This window comes from Solea solea, chromosome 18 (genome assembly GCF_958295425.1).
Source record: "Solea solea chromosome 18, fSolSol10.1, whole genome shotgun sequence".
Taxonomy (NCBI): domain Eukaryota; kingdom Metazoa; phylum Chordata; class Actinopteri; order Pleuronectiformes; family Soleidae; genus Solea; species Solea solea.
The window spans coordinates 18,623,409-18,644,000 of record NC_081151.1 but is presented as its reverse complement, the minus strand read 5'-3'; the positions used below and the strand labels follow the sequence as shown (position 1 = coordinate 18,644,000).

Sequence of the window (20,592 nt, the reverse complement as noted above, 5' to 3'; positions counted from 1 at the left end):
AACAGCCTGCTGGAGAAGTTAGTGGGTGTAGTTTGTAATAATAACGCATTAGTTAACACTATCAATACTAGATACTGTTGTGCACAACGATTAACTAAAATGAGATATACGTTGTAAATGGACATGTATTTAATAAGAGTGGATGTTTTATTTGTGTAGTATAAGCACCGAGCGAGCAGAGCAGAGCAGTGAATGACTTGTGCTCGGCGGCGGCGGCGGCGGCTGAATAAAGTCGACGGGAGGAAGTGGCGATTAATGCAGCTCCACACCTTTCCGGTGTAGCAGCTCTGCGACCAGCTCGACTTAAAGGAGAAAAGACGAGAGCTGGTGCATTTGTCGAGGCAGGAGGGGGAGATAGGAGGTAAACCCCCTTGTATTTCCACTAAGCTGCTAATTCGCGAGTGTGTGAGATAAGCATTGAGCTATAACCGCTTATATGTTCACGTTTACATAGGATTCGCTAACTACCGCTAGCTGTGTTACTAGCTAGCTTTCTGAGGCAACTAGCTAGCTCGTGTTAGCCCGCTAACCGCCTTTAGCAGCCATGAGCTGTAGCTTGCTAATTTGGCATGTCTGACCCTCCCTCTAAAAATCTCTTTTCAGGGGGACAAGAAGTGGACTTCGTGTTTGGACACAGGTGTTGCTGAGTCACTGAGGATTTTCGTCGGTCTTGAAGTAGTCTCCTCTAGTGCGGCAGGAGTTAACCGGCGGGACGTTTAACGGAATAACCGCTGACAGCTGCTTTTCTGCTCGTCTGGTGGTGAAGAGAACAAGGGCGCACCCGGTGAGGAGGACCGCCAGTCACACACAAAAAAAACGCAGACGGACTTTACAAGCAGCGAGGCTTTTTCCGGGCCCTGTGTGTAACGGCGTGTCTGTAGCTATCTGCAGTTTTTGACATCGGCACGGCCGGTGTTTTGTCAACGTAGCTTCATCTGGGTCTGACCGAACACAATGAAAGGCAGTCAACAGCTGCTGCCATGCTCCTAGTTTAACACTGCCATGTTGTGTGTTGGCTCTGAAAACATTGTAGTACTCTGAACATAAAGGTCACTGCACCCCCACACAGGTTCTCTCCTCGTTAAAGTCGACCAGTGCTGACAGTTTTAATCATGAGTGTGCAATTTTGACTTTTCCACCCCCCCTACACATATGCCCTGCTCTTAAGTTATGTTCTCACAAGTAAGGCTATTTGCCAATCTGAAGCAAGAGTTACAGTGAACAATCGACACGGTATCTGACACTTTTTTTTCTCTTGAGGAGCAAACATATTTATGCACAAGAGTTCAAAATGGGGAAAGTGCTCTCAAAAATATTTGGGAACAAGGAGATGAGAATATTAATGCTGGGACTTGATGCTGCGGGGAAAACAACTATCCTTTACAAACTGAAACTGGGACAGTCTGTCACCACAATCCCCACAGTCGGCTTCAACGTGGAGACTGTCACCTATAAAAACGTCAAGTTCAACGTGTGGGATGTGGGGGGCCAGGATAAGATTCGTCCTCTGTGGCGACACTATTACACGGGCACCCAAGGGTTAATTTTCGTGGTCGACTGCGCCGACAGGGATCGTATCGACGAGGCGAGACAGGAGCTTCACCGCATCATTAATGACCGGGAAATGAGGGATGCCATCATCTTGATATTCGCCAATAAGCAAGACCTCCCTGATGCCATGAAGCCGCATGAGATCCAGGAGAAGCTGGGATTGACCCGCATCAGAGATAGGAATTGGTATGTTCAGCCCTCCTGTGCGACTACAGGTGATGGACTGTATGAGGGCCTGACATGGCTAACCTCAAACTACAAATCTTAATGATTGAGTGCTGACTGTTTTAGGTCAAAACTATAATAAAGTTGCAAGTAACAAATAACTTCTCAAAATGAGTATGGTTAAGAAAAAAAAAGTTGATTATTTCCCATTTATTTTTAATACCTTTACCCTGTGACTAATTTATCTTTAACTGGGTTTTCTGGCTTCAATTTTGCTTGTACTCTTGTAGCAAGCTTAAATCACATTCATTATGTTTGGGGCTTGCTTGATGAATATCTAAAGAAATTGGTTCAAATGCTAAAGCCACAGAGTTCACCGCCTTTGCCTAATTCCTTTTTCCTGTTTTGTATATTTTTTCTAACAAAGCTGAAGTTTTTATCTTTCTTGAACTACAGCTTATTTCAAGGTTCTTCAGTCTCTGTCGTAGTTGAACTTGGATCTTATGTTTCTTCCAAGGTGCGATCTTTCATGTCACGTAGCCTCCTTGGAAAGACTTGGATACAGTAATGTGATGAAAAGTGTTTCTTCTCAATGGTATTGACAGCAGCAAGGAAAAAAAAAAAAAACCACACCATTGCTTAGATTTCATTATCACCAGTCTTAATACCAATGAAAATGACTTCAGACATCTTTTGTTACCACTCCCAATCCCCTCATGTGGGCTATATAGTTAACTGATTGACCTTCTGTGTCATGTCTTGAATCCTAATTGTGCTGAATATTCAACAAATAGGCCTCCAGTAACTCATAAACATGCTTGTTGGGATGCATTTTTAATTTTGGGGTCACACGTCAAGTCGACCCAGTCTTTCCAAAGGAATGTCATACAGCTCTGAGTTCTCTCAATCTGATACCACAGTTGATTAGTCTCAGTATTGGGGACATTATATGATAGCCTATATCTGTAGCATGAGTACGAAAGTACAGTCACCCCACATCAGAGTCCATCTGTTATGCAGTCAGAGGGAGCTGTTTGCTGGTGAAATGTTGAAAGACACCTTGTGTTTGCAGCTCTTACTCCTATTTTGACTGGGGGAACCATGTACAGAACAATGTCATTGTAATGTCTTATTAAAAAAGTGATTTTAAATTTGTTATGTCTCTTGTTTCTTCCGGGGTTTAGTTTTCTGGGTGAAAGTTGTATTGTTTGGAAGTAGCTTAGCTTAATATATGGGAGGGGGAGAGGGGGGGGGGACTGAAATATGGAACTATAGTTCTTCATGGTTGTAGTTACTGTTGGACACATTCTTTGTCAAGGGTGTATGTCCTCCCTTGGTTCCCTTGACTGTAAATAGGAAAATGTACAAAACAGGAAGTACATCTGCTGGGCTTTCTGAAACAACAACAGAGCGACATAGTTTGCATGAGACTTTAATGGCCAGTGGAGAGATGTATACGGCTCAATTGAGAGTTCTTATTGAATGTTGCATGTTGGTTGTGAGCCATAGCTGAGCTGATGCTGAGCTGCTGGCTGTTGCTTTTAATAGTGATGGCATTAAAAAAACAACCCCCAGTTCTTTTCAATTTGACAACTGCAGGGCTGGTGAGGAGAGATTGATATAGATAAAGAAGCCTCTATGTTCAGTAAAAATGAATCAATTATCAATTGCATTTCGATTTACATCCCCACATGTTTTAAACAAGCCAAATCCATGATAATATGCAGAACAGATGTGTTATATACAGTACTTATCAGTCATATTTGTGTAGTAACAGCTGTTTCTCAAAATAGAGGGTGATGTCTTTGGGTGTTGCCTTGTTACCTTTTTTCTTTTTTTCATTGGCTGAAGAGCTATTTCTTCTCAGTTTGAGTTGTACAACCACATTTTGGTTACAAAAGGAGGGCCTTAATATCCATTATAGTAAAATAAGTTTCGTTTCCTGATTAACAAATGTTTTCACTTTTAAGAAAGACAATTGATGGTGACAAGGGGCCCTTCTGCTGCGTTTAGAGCTACAAAAGGTTAGTGCTATTACACAATTGTCGTAGCATTTTCCCATTGAGCATTCTGAACCGCACTGTGTTACACCCCAACAGAAAAAAAGCTCTTCAACCCCTTTTTTTTTTTTTTTTTTTACGAGAATGACATGCACTTCCTGTCTCTCGAGCATGCCAGCAGATCATTTGCAGCGCGCACTGGCAACCAGACACTGTATCCTTGTGCTGTGTATGAATGTGGCCGCATCCACAGATGTTTGGGCCGTTTAGTCACGGTGGCATTTGGTGTGTTGGAAAAAAGTCTGGTGCCTGAGCGCGTCTGCTGCAGAGGCCTCAGGATGTTTGCTCTATGGCACCGCAGAGGCTTTCCGTCAGACAGGTCAGGTGACATCGACGGATAGGACTCCACGGCTTCTCAAGACGGCTCTCACAACACACACATACACCTCATGCATTCCTGATAGAAGAGAGACGTTTAGTTAAAAAACAACCTTGCCAGGGATGCTGCAACTAGAGAGGGTATCCAAGCTTCACAGTGTGTTTGTAAATCATCACACTAAGCGAGGGCTTGGTCAAGGGTCTCAGTTTGACACTGATGGTAGTTTAATTGGCCCGTAATAGCCGCTTTGGATCCCAGCACTCCATTACAACCATATGATCGTCACAGCTTAATTGGTAACAGCGAGCCCCCCCGGGGCAAGGACAGAAACTGTAAGCATGACCTCTCGCCTGTGAAGATGAGACCCTCTTGCTCTCCTGTCAACTCCCTCTGTGCTCGCCTGGAATCCTTTACACTGCCTGAGGAGAGAGGTCAAGACAGGTTTTTGTGTCATAGAGAGAAAGCTTAGTAAAAAGGTAGTTTTGTTGCCAATTTGTTACTCATGTGATGTTAAAACTGAGGCCTGGGGGGGGTGAGATTTTAAATTCTCAGTGTGCACAATTTAAATGAACTTATCTTCATTTGGCAGAAATAAAACAATAAAAATAATTATACTTCATTTTGTGCAATCACCTTATTTACATTATTTCAAAATGGGCCTTTTTAGAATTGTACCTTTGAAGCAGCTCAGGATTAACTGGGGTGAGTTACAGCTGCACTCCTGACAGGCCTACAAACGTGGTGGTTTTTCAGGGGTGTGGTTTGTCTTCCTCACTTCGTCTTCATTTCCTCTTCACTGCAGTTTCACAGTTACATTTTCGCGCAGGTATAATACGCACTTCTCGTTGTGGGTTGTGAATACAGTCACCGCTGTGGCCCAGTGTCGGCCTGCACTTTGTGCAGCCACACCCAGCTTGATAATTACTGTGGGATTTGTGATGTTCAGTATGTAGACACAGATGCTTCGGTGCATGTAGGCAAACGCCGTTGTGAAAGGTAGTTTATTTATCTATTAGATGTCAGGAAAGCGACACCTACTCTGAGCAACAGTTCACAGTGGCTGCTTACCCTCCAATCGTGGTTACGGTTATGAAACCTGTCTGTGTGCCTGTCTGTAGTGGTCTGTTTCCTCTGGTAAAGTTATCTGCACCTTCAGTGGCCTCCTCGTGTGATCTGTTAATGATGAACTCCCGCAGAGCTCAGTTCAAAATGGATACGGAAGTGGCTGTATGTCGCTTCAGGTTTCCTGCTGAGATTTATGTGCCTTAAAAGCCACAGTAAAAAAAGCACACATGCACTTTTTTTGTCCGTCTAAACCGAAGGTGGGACTGGAGTTTGTTTTGCCCGCAGTTGTTTTAACACTGGCTTCACTGCAGTGTGGGGCAGCGGTGAAGTCCAGAAGGTGCACTCTGGGCACTGGTCCAAATTCCATTCCATTCATATCTGCAACAGAAGGCCACTTGCTGTGGTGGAGTTACACATTCAAAGAACCACAGACGTATTATTGAAGTGTGAGACGTTTACAGCACATTTTAATGGACATACAGAACAAAGTGCTCATGCAAGTTGATCACATTTGCTTCTTCAGGTCAAAGGATTTGAAAACCTGATACTAGTCCACATGGATCCACTCGAGAATTGCAGGGTGTTTAACACAACTGTGCGAGTGTGAACGTGTGACCCAGGTCTCACATGCCATGTGTTTTCCCAGCTGTAACTCACAGTGTAAAGAGCATCATGGCTGAGTAATAATAACCAAAGGGGAGGGGCTGGTGTTATCGCTAATGCTGCAGTTCGAGTCTCTTGGCTGCAAAAGGAACAGGGAATCTAAGTGTCTTCTGTTCCCGAAGCCAAATAAAATCAACTGGATTTGCCCGAGGCTTGTTCATACAGGACACAGATCAGTGGCATCATGGACTCCATCCAGGTATCTGACGAGATCACTGTAATTACTGAACAGTCAGTGTTTGGAGTAACAGTGCGCGTCTGGATTAGGCGATGGCTGGGGCTTGGGAGGAAATCTCAGCTGCATGTCAAGTGCTGTACACTCACACACATACAGAGAGAGAGAGTCCAGATTTAGACTACTGAGAGATAATGACTAAGGAAAAAGCTGTACTCATACACTCTTCTCACTCTTCTCACTATAAATCATGACAAAAGCAAATTTGAGCATAATATCACAATCAGTGCGAATGCCTTTCGTCTAACGCCTAATATTATTTGCAATCAGCAAACCAGACATTTCCAGGAGATGCATTTGGTAAGTGATTCACAGCTGAATTTTAAGCCCATAAATCATAACTGGAAACAATTCTGCAACTCCAGGAAAATCCCCAGCGACCCATCTGTGATCCTGACCCGGTCTCTGGAATACTGCAGTGTCAGAGGGGAAATTAATCCACGATCCCTCACTGACTGGCACACTGACCATAAAGCCTAGACACGCACACTGGGTTGTTTTATCCTCATATGTTATTACTTACTTCATTCATTACTTCAGCACTAAAACGTGTTATTTCATTAAGGGTAATCGAAGAAGTGGGCAAGTTCACACACAATCTCCTCACAGCGCTGGGTATGTGTGTGTGTCCACAGCTGTCTTAACAGCATCCCCGCCCTCCTCCTGTTCCCCCTGCGGGTGGGGAGGTCACTGTGAGTGGGAGAATAAGAGTGGATCCAGTCAAGTCAATCTTGGCTCCACCTCCTGCTATCAAGTCCACTGAACAAGAGATACTATTACAGTAATACCACGTAGTACGGTCCAGGTAACACCTTAAGAATGACTGTACAATTACACAATGTTGTTATTGTGTGCTAAGCGTGAGCGGAAGTAGAGAAATGAAAAACGTGAATCACATGCTGTTTTGGAATGCACCTCTGTGGCCTGTGTCACTGACGTTCGGTAGGCTCAGTTTGTCATGTATGTGGAAAGAGGATGTGGTGTGTGTGTGTGTGTGTGTTGGAGGGAGGGTGGGGGCATTTTTGCAGGATCACGCAGCTCTTTCTAAATTTAATTGGCCCAGTTTGAGGCCTATTCTTGAAGCCTCTCCCCGAATAGTGAGGAAATTAGTGCTCCAATCTGGAGCAGTGTCGTTTGGCTCCAGGCGGCGTGATGATGGTGATGACACAAAGGATCGCCTGTGTCATTGGGGTTGTGATGCAGTGGACACTGGAGTCACACACTCCTCCGCTCATCTGGGAGGGGGGACGGGGACGCTGCACTGCCAGTTTTGTCAGTGTTGGATTATGGAGATCTTTTATATACGAGTGCTTCTGGCTGACACTGTTTACCAAGCATCCTTAGGGTGGCCTGCTCTGGCCACCCTAAGGATCAGTCGTTGGTATGCTTTTCATATATAAGGCAATACTCAGACACCTGCCTACCTACATTTGTACCTTAAGGTGCTGATCTGTACTCTTTCTGTTCCATATGCCCGTACTGAACTGGGTAAAATGGCTTTTGTCCATTCTGCATGGAATATGTTGCAGAAAGACTGGAAACTAACTGAGTCAATGTTATTGAATGCTTTCAAATCCAAACTGGGAGTTCTTGCATGCACTTGTTTTTCATAATGTGCTTGAGAATTTCTTGGCCGGGCCTCCCTTGAAAAAGAGGCTCTTAATCTTAATGGGAGTTTCCCTGGTTAAATAAAGGTTAAATTAAAAAAAAGAAAAGACGGTTTTCACTATACTATGTTTCGTGTTCTTATAAACCATCAATCATCCATGCAATAATGGCCAGGTCGTGTTACTTTCTGAACTTTTTTCATTCCTATTATCACCGTCCATCCGTCCTCTACTGCTTTATCCTCCACATGAGGGTCCCTTTCACCCCCTATGTCAGCTGGAGGTCACGCCCTGGACAGGTCACCAGTCCATCACACGGGCCACATTCACTGTCACACTCACGCATATACGGTCAATTCAAACTCAAACGACCTGGGGGCCACGCCATCATCTTGTCTGGTCAGGAGGGGCCAGTGAAAGGGGGAGTGGACGAAACTAAGCCTAAAATGACATCACAATATTCCATAATTATGTCACAATAATGGTTTTTCGTGACAAGAAACCAGAGAACCCAGAGAAAACCTCCTATTATCACACAGGTAAGACTTTTATCTCACTAATTACACCATCTGTTGGCAGGAAATACCCCTATTCTGTCCACGCGTGTGCACAATGTGCAACATATGTTAAGTCGTGAATGTTTAAACTCATCAGAATCCAGGATAATGTGTATTGAAACAGTGCAGTGGCATCACTGCTTCACTGTGGGCCGTCCTCATTTGCTGTGAGCCTCCCTGTATTCCCCTGTAGTGCCAGCCTAATTAGACAACCACAGGACTATAACTACAAAACTTCAATTATTTTCAGTTAATGTTTAAGGAGGAGAAAATACCACAGAGACTTGGAAAATAGATTGCAGAGGATTTGGTGCTGGTGGAGCTGTAAGGGGATAGAATATAAATATGGAGTATAGTTGAGACAACCTCGACCCCTCTAATCTTAAACCCCTCTGGGTCCTGGCCCCACCTACTGGGGGACTTGGACTTAAAACCAGCTGTGAGGCAAATTAATTAGCTCTACATATTCTGGTCAAAGCAAAAGGGGAACTTAACCATCCAGCTGCCCCAGGCAGGCGTTAGAGGGCACAGTATGGCTACAGGGAGCGATTATCTTAAATGACCCGCTGTCGACATTTATAGTGTCTGTTAAAAACACCAATTCATCTCACTCTGCTCTTCTTGTGGGGGACATTATCACTGACCAAGCATCAGAAGTCTGTTTCAGCTGAACCACACTTTAATCTTTCTCCATCTGACATTTCTCAGCCACTTATGGAACACTGGTTACTGCTGAAGCTATTAATTGATGCAGGAAGTGCTGTGTTGTCACAAGAGTTAACAGTTCAGGAAAGCACCGACGTGCAGCTGCATGAAGGATGTCGTGTTCATTGACGTTGATGAAAACCAGATAAAGACATGCAGATTTCTGTTGAATTAAAAACCAGATAATCATAAATCCAAGGCACTATATCAACAAAGGTGTTCCAGAGTTATCTTAGCCCTCAGGGATCCCTGTAGAGAGACAGTTGGATTATTATGTGAAAGGCATGATTAAAACCTGGTTTTCATTATTGTTCTAAACAAGTATTTTCACTGGCACCTCCAGTGTTACACCCACCTCACCAGCTTCAGCATATTAACATTTTTGTTTGGTCTGAGCATTGGAGGCCACACTGCTCATTATACCCAAGCTCCATTCTGTAAACAGAGAGCAGCATGAAAGACTGTGAGGGGCCCCTGCATGCCTGTGGGAGTATGGGGCGTACTTCATGGTTTATGCTTGAAAAAGACCCAGAATCTTCCAGCTAATCTTCCAAGAGCTTGGGTTGGATTTCCCCTCGTATGGAGGACCGACGATGGCATACACAATGTGAGCTTGGATTTTAATAAGTAAGATACACGTGTGGACATGTGGATTGAGAATAGGAGTCGTAATTTATTCTTCCATTTCTCTCAAATACGTGAAGTTTAATGGGCCAATAATTGGAATGATTATCTCATCTACAGTTTTTACATAATAATCAGCCTGATACTCATAGTAATAATCTAACTGCAGTTTTATTTTTGGACAGACATTAGTAAATCAATTCTATTATTTTTTATTTTAATCACCTACTGCCCCCTACTGCCTCAAATGGGCAGTGTCACAATTAGACAAAATCCTGTGAAAAGCACCCAGACAGAAATCTGCAGGAGTCTGAGGGCGTCTCAAAAGAACAGATGTTCACATTTGTTATACATATTATACTAAAGTAATAACCTAAATAATAACTACACAGTGATGGAGTAGCTATCACTATTACCTCACCGCATAAAGGTTGCCAGTTCGGATCCCTGCTTCTGTGTGGGAATCAGGGTTTAGGTTAATAGGACACTGTGAATGTGAGAGTGAATGGTTCTGCGTCTCGACATGTTAGCCCTGCGATGGACTGGCGACCTGTTCGGGGCCTACCCCACCTTTGACCCTGTGACAACTCTATTGACTCCAGCTCCTCCTAAAGTGGAGGATGAAGGAGTAGAAAATGGATGGTTGTAAGTATGGAGGTGTAAAGTCTGGCTTGATCTTTGAGCATAAACATTCACATAAACACTAAGAAACACCGGCTCTGACTCTTCTATTTGTCTGTGACCACTCTATCATTAAATGACAGTCTGTCATATCTCTCAATCCACAATCACAATCAAACCAGGTCTTTGTTTACCAAAATATCAAAACACATTTATTAATTTTAAAAAGATAGACAAGACATTCTACCCATCCATTTACAGATGCATTTTCTCTTTCACAATCTGTTTATCATGGCAGAGCAATAATTACTGTTTGCACACATTTCCCCAGACAGACTTAGCCTTTTTTTTGTATGTGCAGAATGTGGATGTCTGGACTGCTGAATTCTGGGTCTTGTTCGATGGACGGGATCTCCTTGCAGCTGAAGTGCTGTTGCAGCAACTGGAATTTAACGCAACGGACCAAAATTACAAAAAGGCAAAGCTAAATATGTCACAATTTTTACAGAAGTACAGAACACACACCTCAAAAAACTGCCGTTCCACTTTTGGGTTGACACCCTCAGTGCGCTGCTCGTAGCAGCAGAGAATACAGGTCTCTGGTCCAGAGAGCAGCTTTAAGCTCTCCACCAGGGGAACAATTGACTGAGAGGAAAGAAGAGATGAGTCAAAACGACAATACAACACTCCGTTTTTTGTTGCTTTACTATGATCAGGATAATGGGAGCTCCAGTGAAATACCTGCTCATAGTAGATGCAATCTGCCATAAGAATATAACGCGGGGGAGGCAAGAACCCAGACACATCTTCACCCCTTAAAGAAGGGATGAAATAAAAACAGTTAGCATTAGAGTGCATCATACTGTGCGATGATGAACATGAAGTTTAGAATAGGAAACACAAGTACAAACCATTTCAGTACCTTGGCAGTTATGGATCCACTGCTGATAAGTGCCCGGTTTTCGTGGATGTTTATTCTCAGGAGGGGCTGCAAATCCTCCAGGTCTGTCACAGTTACATGAGCTCTGTGAGAATTAAGACACCGGTATATTAGGGACACCTGTTGAACTGCTTGCTGATGCAAATATCTACGCCATTCACAAGATAGCAACTCAATACAGTCAGGCGTGTAGCCATGGTGATGCATTTTTCAAAAGGAATAAAGGTCAATTCAACTACTTTCTCGTTGTAATAGACGGAAATTAAAATTAGTGTATTTTTTTTAATTCTTTCTATTTACGCTTAACCAGTACAAGAATACATTCAAAGCGGGGAGTAACGCAAACATGATGGTGATGTAAATATGTAGTTTAAACAGCACATAGTCTCACCCCAGTGTTGCTGCCATTAGACCGACAACTCCTGTCCCAGCTCCGAACTCCACCACACTCTTTCCGGCCCAGACATTGACACCTCTTTGTGGGTCATAAAATTGTCTCGTCTCTAAATATTTGGCCAGGACGATAGCTGCGTCCCAAACCACACAGCCAACGTCTCCCAAATAGCACTGCTTTAGTTTTAAGGCACAGCCGTCGTTTTTCTCGATTTCCCTTGTGAAATATTTACACTTGTCTATATCAGCCGCCATGTTGGTCGCGACAGGAACAAGAGAACACCATTTCCGGTTTGAGTTTGTCAGAATAAAAGCATGAGCCTTACATATCACAAAAGAAAGCTGGTGCACTCATTAAACAAACATTACACACAAAATAAAACGCTCCACATTTCACAAGAGAAATATCGATACAACATTTGAATTGTAAATACCTTTTCATTATTATTATTATTATTATTATTATTATTATTATTATTATTATTATATTTTACAAAAGTCCAGGCTGCCGAGTGTAAAATTGAAATGAAACTATTTTAATTTGGCAGAAATCACCAAATTGTATGAACTGTTGTTTTTCATTACCCCAGAATGAGCCTTTTATATCACTCCATGGTGTCAGGTCAGGTCTATAGAGGCTATCACTTTGGACCACCATGTTTAAACAAACACTCACAAGGACTATATATACATCCTTTTTGATGCTAACTAAAGGCTACATAGGTTCTCCAATGTAACTTGGAAGAGTGAGGTGAGATGATTATGATATGATTATTCAGCTGTAACATGGAACTTCACCAATAAATGCTGATACAGTTTACACACTGTACCTTTAAGAATGGATTCAGTTTATTTTTTATGAGGTAGCCCATGGTAGCTTCCATAGCATGGAAGCATAGAAAGTGAGTAATGCAGTATGCTTATAGTATTGTGTATAGTATCATGAAAATGTATTCTGTGTCATGTTGCTAAATCTGAATTTCAAAATGTTACCTCGGTTTAAATGGGATAGAAACAGGAAGGCCATTGTTTCTCCAAGCCTGACATTACATGACTTAATATTTATTTTACTAATTGTAATAAGTGTAATTTGTAATTTCAATTTAGAGTAACAGAGGAGTTTGAAGATTGGAAAATAGTAGCCAATTCTACATTAACTAGCAGCTTTATACATACTCCATAAATCAATGGACAGAGAAAAATGTAAAAGCCCATACAATCCAAAAATCATATATGCCGCAAGCTTCACTACGCACAGACTGTAAACATGTAAATACAAATCAGCAAAAGCATTTGAACTGAATCGTGTTTATTACAACAATATTTGTTACACAGTTGGAGAATGATGTCTTTGAAATGACTCAGCATAAATGTGTTGTTAAAAGCTTCATAGTTCATAAATGGTATGAAATGATTGTATCTGAATAATATCGGTATCGGTAGACACTCAAGTTTGTGATATCGGTATCGGACACAAAAAAGTGGTATCGTCCCATCCCGACCCATCCCACAGCCGTTAGTTGTGTGCGCACGCGCGGTTCCTATAACGTACTGACATCGGTAACAGTTTTTGCCAGCTAGCTGTCCGTAAACTAAACTGCGTGTTCACTGGGTTCCACACATGTACGAAGCAGTGGTAGGGAAGTACCTCCATTATATCGTCTTTTTAAATGTTTCATAGCAGCACTGAGGAGGTGTCAACCGGCGGAAACTACTCAAAATGTGGACACACTTTGGCGACGTCCCCGGTGGACAGAAGTGGACTCAACGAAACTACTTCGTACGGTCCCCCCTCAACCTCCTCAGACTTTTGCCACCAAAGTGCAGACGAAAGCAGTACGAACTCCGGTGAGGTAGCTAACAGTCCACTGTACTCTAACCTTATAGTCTATGCATAAAGAGACAGTCAAATACCATTAAATGGCTCTTAAATATCTGTATTTGTTTTATTGGTTCATAAATCAATGATGTGGACACATTTGTGAGACTAAACCTTGACTCTGGGCAGGGCACAGTATGATAAATGACACTCTCCTTATATTGTGATGACATAGGTCAAATTCATCACAGCTTCACGACGGGGAGAACGAATCCAATACTCCTTACAACTACTTCAGATAGCTCCTCCTTCCACAGCCATGGAGGGACACCCAGATTCAGGAGGACCCCGGTGTCTGCTGGGGCCACAGGCATACATTATGCACACACACCACTGACTGATCACACTGGTACTTAAATGATATATTCAGTGTTGTGTAAAAAATGACTGTGACAGAATTTCCTATTCACATTTCACTCTCTTTTATTCACAGTGACGAGCAGCTCCTCTGCAACTGCAACCTCGGCTGCCTCCGTGATAGTGGCAGTAGTTGAAGGCCGTGGTTTGGCCAGAGGAGAGATTGGCATGGCCAGTCTCAACCTGAAATGCCCAGACCTTGTGCTCTGTCAGTTTGCAGACACTGGGACCTATGCCAAGGTAACCCATGGCTAACATAAATCACTCGGCAACCAGAGATGACTGTGAAATAATAGGAAACTCATGCCAGAGTCATTTTTGTCTCTTAAAGGTCATAACCAAGCTTCACATCTTGGTGCCACTAGAAATACTGATGCCAGACACAGCTAGTGAAAAAGGAAAAGGGACCACACTGTTCAACCTTATCACTGAGAACCTTCCGGTACCATTCCAGAATTAGTGTCATTAGTAAAACACATCATACAATTACTGTTTGTGTGTGTCCTATCTGTTGACATACTGTAATATGACGACGTTAAATGTTAGTGTGAGTTCATATTTGCATGTCCTGTTTTCTCTTGGCAGGCTGTCGCTTTCACTGCAATCCAGAGGAAGTATTTTAATGAGCGAAAGGGACTGGAGTATATTCAGCAGCTGTGTGCACCAGAATTTGGCACTGTCCTCATGGAAGTGCAAGCAAAGTATGCCACTGAGTACAGTAATGCATATAAATGGTATAATGTAGAATTATACTGTTTTTTTTATTGTCTTGTGTCATGACTTTTCCAGATATTACTGCCTAGCAGCTGCAGCGGCTTTGCTAAAATACTTGGAGTTCATCCAGAACTCTGTGTATGCTGCCAAGTCTTTAAAAGTGAGCTTTAAAGGGAGTGAACAGACAACCATGATTGACTCAGCATCTGCCACTAACTTAGAGTTGGTGGTCAATAATAGAGACCACAGGTAAAAAGGTAATTTTTTTCTATAATGCCTGTATAGAAAAAAAAAATGCTTTTTTCAATTCACTCTTCCTCTGTCTTGTCTCTGCTTATTTGCAGGAGTGACCACTCTCTTTTAGGGGTACTTAATCACACAAAAACCCCTGGTGGTGCTCGAAGATTGCGCTCCAATATTCTGGAGCCTCTGGTTGACGTGGACACCATTAACATACGTCTTGACGCTGTACAAGAGTTATTGCAGGATGAAGAGCTCTTCTTTGGTTTAAGAAATGGTCAGGAACAAGTACAAACAGTTTTCATTCACATCTAAATTATCGTGCACGCTGGTGATAAACGCATGACTAAATGTTTTGAATATCTGTTCTATTGCGTGCCTTAGCCATAGGTCATTTCCTTGACATTGACCAGCTGCTCTCTGTGCTCGTCCAAGTCCAAAAGCAGGAAACGGTATGTACAGTAAACACTTGCAGTTGAATGTCCTAACATGAACAAGTGAATTCCTATGTGCATTTTAAATGTTTGAACTAACAACCACAAAGTGCACGCATGTTTTTCCCTTTTTTGAGCATTGCTCAGTATTGCTTCTGCATTTGTACAGGTTCAGGTGGCCGAAGCAAAGATCGCACATGTCATTCAGCTCAAACACACTCTGGATCTGGTGCCAAGGTTACGGGTCTGTGTCTGTTGATACTGTGTATACTGTACATAACATTAATCCATCATTCCCCAGCCATTAAAAAAAAATTATTGTTATAATGAAAATTGTAAACTATTGCATTACACCGGATGAACAGGTGGTGTTGAAGGACTGCAGCACAGCTCTACTGAAAGCTTACAGCACCTCATTGGAAGACAACAGGTACTATGCCTTCAGCCTAATGAGATATTTTGAAATGTCTACAGACTTCTTGCCCTCACAGTGTTTATTTGTGTCCACTTCAGGTTTGATCTGATCCTTGAGCAGATCAAGACCATAATTAATGATGATACGACCTACCTGAAGGGGAGTCTGAACATGCGCATCCAGAAGTGTTATGCTGTGCGCCCTAATGTTAACGAGTTCCTTGACATTGCCCGCAGAGCTTACACCGAGATAGTGGATGACATTGCAGGTGTTTGGTCTGGTTATTTAGTCAATTTGGAAAATGACACACACACCTGTTCACTTTCATATCCAAACAATGCCAAAGTCGACACTGCATACACTGGTGAAAGTCACCTGCCAAGTTTGAAGCCTGTCAATTGACCCATGGGACAGTTATGCCACGGATACACAGACGTTATTTTAATTAATAGAGAGATATCTAATAAATGTGTTTCAGTGTTTGTAAAAAAAAAAAAAAAAAAAGAAATTCATACTTCAAGGCTTATTTAAAGGCATATTATTGCACAGGGCTGGTCAACCAAATGGGAGAGAAATATGGCTTTCCAATGCGAACCAGCTTCAGCACAGCCCGAGGTTTCTTCATCCAGATGAAGCTTGAAGGCCTTGTTTTGCCTGAAGGAAAACTTCCCTCAGAGTTCATCAAGGTATGCTCCACACAGATTAATGCAGAAAGACTGAATTTGATCTTAAGTCTTGGATAAGTAGAGATACAACATTTCAAAAAGAATAAAGGTAAATATCCAAGGGTATAACACTTTGTTTCATGTAATGAACACTGTTTTAATTCCTACCTCAGGTAACCAAGCACAAGAACAACTATGGCTTCATCACAGCTGACCTGATGAAGATGAACGATCGCTGCAATGAGGCACTGAGGGAGATCTTTCACATATCCTATGTGTGAGGAAATAATGATCCTCTGACTTACAAACACGCAGTCATGAATTATTTGCAAATAATTACACTGCTGCTCCACCAGAGAATTTCCTATCTGCTTGAAAAACAGAGTTTCTTTAAATAATTGATCCGTTGGTATTATTTCCCACCTCTGATGGATATGACTATTCATTTTAAAGCATATGTGAATGTAATGCTGTGATAACCATTTCACTGGAGTAACATTTTTCTTAATTAAAACGCAATGATTTTGTTTGTTAACAAAGATCCTGAGAATCGAACAGTAAACTCACTCATGAAAATATTACAATTCTCATATTGAAAAGTGATTCAGATTAATTAAATTATTATTTATTTATTTAATAATTCCACTTTTTTTATCCACAAGAGGGTGCTCTATGTCAGCTATCATTTCACTCCAGTGTATATCACCTGCAGCATGTAATCTTTCTCCATGCAGGGTGATATGTCAACTGCTGAGCACCATCCATGAGCACATCCACTGCCTTTACAAGCTCTCTGATGCTGTGTCCATGCTGGACATGTTGCTGTCACTTGCAAACGCATGCACCATCTCGGACTACGGTAAGGCTCGCGCTCTGTTTCTGTCCGTCAACAGGTCGCCCAAAGTGTCAAATTCACCCTGAGGTGTGATCTGTTGACTGAGGGAGCGCTGTGTGCACATTAGGCAGCACCCGACGAACATCATACATCACAGCTAGAATGAGCTTTACAGATCTGACAGCTCTGCTTGTGTGTACGTGTTTGTGGGCCGTGGGCAGCATCAGGCCGATCAGCCAAGAGGGTGGGGATTGCTGGCCCTCAGCTGTCTGAAAGCATCTCTCCATAGACGCGTGCTGAATGCCTGCCCCTATCCATCCCTGCCAGCTTGTACTCAGATTACCCTTGTTGCATAAGTGTGCACTGCATTCACTGAGACAAATCTTCCTAGCAGAGGAGTTTGCGCCATTGAAGCACTGCACACTATTGTATTGTGACCCAACTTTCAGTAAACCTACCGGCTGCTGTTAACTCATTGGCTGCCAGCCATTTTCAGAGCAGTGGCCGAATTGATGTCTATAGCAGTCAATGGCAGCCAATTAATCAAATTAATTATGTAACTGAAAGCCCCTCCCGCGACCCTCATGTGGAGGATAAAGCGGTTGAAGATGAGTGAATGAGTAAGTGAAATTAGGTATTGTACATTTAGTGTGTAGCTGTACACTAGATTTATTACACTGAAATCCAATGAATGGAAAAAAAAAACCCTTACAAATCAATCTATTTTGCTTCTGTGTGCCAGTACGTCCAGAGTTCACAGACACACTGGCAATCAAGCAGGGCCGTCACCCCATACTTGAGCGAATTGCTGGTCAGCAGCCTGTATCGAACAACAGCTACATCTCCGAGGGCAGCAACTTTGTCATCATCACTGGACCCAACATGAGTGGGAAATCCACCTACCTCAAACAGGTGGCACTGTGTCAGATCATGGCTCAGATAGGTCAGCAGCAAACCTGTCAGCGTCATGATATGCAATGATGATTAAAGGTGTAAGTAAAAACTCCTTGCACCATCATTCCAGGCTCTTTTGTCCCCGCTGACTACGCCTCCTTTCGTGTTGCTGACCAGATTTTCACCAGGATTGGTGTGGATGATGACTTTGAAACTAACTCTTCCACGTTCATGTTGGAAATGAAGGAGGTGTGGTGGTTTACGTCTTTAATTGTATTCTTGAAGAGCTAAAACATTAACTTAACTTTGACTATGCACTTCTTTTCTCAAGATCTCTTACATAATCCACAATGTCAGCGACAGATCCCTGATCATCATAGATGAGCTGGGTCGTGGTACAAGTGCTGAGGAGGGTATTGGCATCTGCCACTCAGTCTGTGAGTTCCTCCTTGGCCTCAAGGTAGAGTACATGCACTTTGAATTAATTTGCAGCCACTACTCCGTTTAAAACTACAGGATAATCAAGTGACATCACCCATTAGAATTCCCTCTTTGAAGCATTGAGACGCACAAAGTTGCCAGGGCCATGACATTTTGAAAACCAAAGTTCACTGGAACTAGGCTCCCATTGTACAATACCAGCTGTCAGTCACACTGGTGCTCACTCACATTTGTCATGCTTTGTCATCCATCTCCCTTTAAACAGGAATGCTCATCATGTTCTGCTGAACAAGGCCTGCAGCTAGGTGTTGAAACATTCACTTCTCAGGAAATAGTTTACTGATGTTGCAAGTGAGAAGTTGAGTCTTTCCCCTATCAATTTCTAAATAGCCCCCTGGTGGTCATTTAATATAGTTTTACTTCTGGTTTAGCTGGCAAACCTGAAGACTACTTGCAAAAATGAGACCCCGTATCTCAATGCGATAACCTGTATAAATAAAGGTTCAATTAAAAAAAACAGCACACTACTATGACGACAACTAGACAAGTCAGACTATGGTCTGAGTTAATCATTTAAAGGGTCAAAGGTTTTTCTGCATGGAGTTGGCATGTTTTCCCTGCGTGTTCATGGTTTCCTCCCACAGTCCAAAAACATGGAGGGTAATTGAACACTTGAATTACCTGTAGATGTCAGAGTGAACGGATGTTCATCTCTGTGTATTGGACCTGCGACTGGTACTCTGCCCCTGCCCTGTGTCAGCTGAGATTAGCTCCAGTGACACTCAGGTGGAGGATAAAGCGGTAAACAATGGATGGATGGATATTTGGTGTGGTATACCACCTTAAATCCACAGTGAAGTAGAAACACAGGAATGGTGCATGTGATGATGAATTAACCTTTAAGATTTGTGCCGTTTTGCTGCTGTTTGTAGGCATTCACCCTGTTTGCCACACACTTTCTGGAGCTGTGTCAATTGGAGTCTCTTTATCCCAATGTGGAGAACCAGCACATGGAGGTGCAGCACACACGCAGTAGTGGCACTGGTGCTGAATGTGTGGTGTACACATACTTGCTCACTAGAGGATGCTCTGAGGAGAGACACTATGGTACAGAGTTGGTGAAATCAAAGGGCAATTCTGCAGTAAATTCTGTTATTGCAATTCTGTTGAAATGAATATAATTTGTTTTCCTTTCAGGTTTGAGAGCAGCAGAAATGACCGCTCTTCCTTCAGGTTTAATCCAAGAGGCAAAGATAATTGCATCTCATGTTAGCCAGCAGCTTTTGGTATGCTTCTTAAAAATGTCTCTTCAGTTCACCTTTATTTACATTCATTTTGCACATCAGTAAAACAAGCTTTAATTTAAAAGAATAAATAATACTATTTTATCAGAGACATGCAGGACATGGTGTGAGGTGTGTTTTTATTAATCTTTCAGGCCAAACATCGCAGTGATCCTGAAGCCCAGAGGCAGAGAGCTGTGTACCACCTGGCTACCCGCCTGCTGCAGGCTGCCAGGAACTCCAAACTAGACCCAGACAGTCTGCGTATGTATCTGAAAGGCCTGAAGAAGCAGTATGAGGCAGAGCTACAGGCTGCAGGACAGGCAGCCTCCATGGACACCACTGACTGACTCAGTCTCACAGTGCGAAACAGAAAAAAACAAAAACATACAAAACTTACAACTAAAAAACTTAAATATCCTTGTGTGGTTACCATTACTCAGCACACTGTGCTTACAATCTGGCTTGATTCGATATTAAATGGAATTCTTTAAAATCTTTCCCCAGGATTTCAATAAAACATAGAGATAAAACAAGGGAGATTGTTGTAATGGTTCAAAAACTGGGATGGAGAAATCATCTACACAAAAAATAATAATCTACAATTTTATTGTTTTATTTTATTATTTATCTATCTTGTAATTCATGGTTTTCTTAAGAGAATATATTTTGGACTGCCGTTATACTTTGAGCGTCATAGTGAATTTTGAGGGATATTAGTGATTCATTTCGTGATTCTAATATAAGCAGTTTGTTATTAACCAATATAACTATATAAAGACACTGGTGCAGTTAGCTCATAACACCGCAGATACTGTTGTCCTCATTGAAATAGTAAATCTCTACGTGTTCACGTGTGTAAGTACTTTGGGGAAGTGCAACGACCACTCCTCCGCTTGGTTTTGTCTGTTATGGGATTTATAAATCGAG

The 20,592-nt window shown here is 42.3% G+C and overlaps 3 protein-coding genes across 5 annotated transcripts; 2 read left to right on the top strand and 1 right to left on the bottom strand.

Annotated features, from left to right (window-relative positions):
• The first annotated feature begins 190 nt into the window (after window positions 1-190).
• arf6b (ADP-ribosylation factor 6b) lies at window positions 191-2,871 on the top strand. The gene is made up of 2 exons (XM_058614678.1): window positions 191-361; window positions 604-2,871. The coding sequence occupies exon 2, from the start codon at window positions 1,292-1,294 to the stop codon at window positions 1,817-1,819; it is 528 nt and encodes a 175-aa protein (XP_058470661.1). The 5' UTR covers window positions 191-361; window positions 604-1,291; the 3' UTR covers window positions 1,820-2,871.
• Window positions 2,872-10,357: 7,486 nt separating this feature from the next.
• On the bottom strand, window positions 10,358-11,786 carry vcpkmt (valosin containing protein lysine (K) methyltransferase). The gene is made up of 5 exons (XM_058615639.1): window positions 11,504-11,786; window positions 11,084-11,197; window positions 10,914-10,986; window positions 10,698-10,817; window positions 10,358-10,614 (listed from the first exon to the last, which is right to left on the bottom strand). The coding sequence occupies exons 1-5, from the start codon at window positions 11,758-11,760 to the stop codon at window positions 10,510-10,512; spliced, it is 669 nt and encodes a 222-aa protein (XP_058471622.1). The 5' UTR covers window positions 11,761-11,786; the 3' UTR covers window positions 10,358-10,509.
• A 1,297-nt stretch (window positions 11,787-13,083) lies between these two features.
• msh4 (mutS homolog 4) lies at window positions 13,084-20,503 on the top strand. 3 transcript variants are annotated; one of them, XM_058614970.1, is made up of 20 exons: window positions 13,084-13,353; window positions 13,560-13,733; window positions 13,818-13,981; window positions 14,073-14,183; window positions 14,327-14,442; window positions 14,531-14,704; window positions 14,800-14,972; window positions 15,080-15,147; window positions 15,299-15,373; window positions 15,495-15,559; window positions 15,643-15,812; window positions 16,094-16,230; window positions 16,383-16,486; window positions 16,944-17,068; window positions 17,787-17,987; window positions 18,069-18,187; window positions 18,270-18,398; window positions 19,312-19,486; window positions 19,577-19,665; window positions 19,818-20,503. In XM_058614970.1, exons 1-20 carry the CDS (start codon window positions 13,176-13,178, stop codon window positions 20,010-20,012), a joined length of 2,742 nt encoding a protein of 913 aa, XP_058470953.1. In that variant the 5' UTR covers window positions 13,084-13,175; the 3' UTR covers window positions 20,013-20,503. The 3 variants fall into 3 exon arrangements, with proteins under 3 accessions (XP_058470953.1, XP_058470955.1, XP_058470956.1); XM_058614973.1 differs by having other exon boundaries at window positions 13,225-13,358; XM_058614972.1 differs by lacking the exon at window positions 14,073-14,183.
• Window positions 20,504-20,592: the final 89 nt, after the last annotated feature.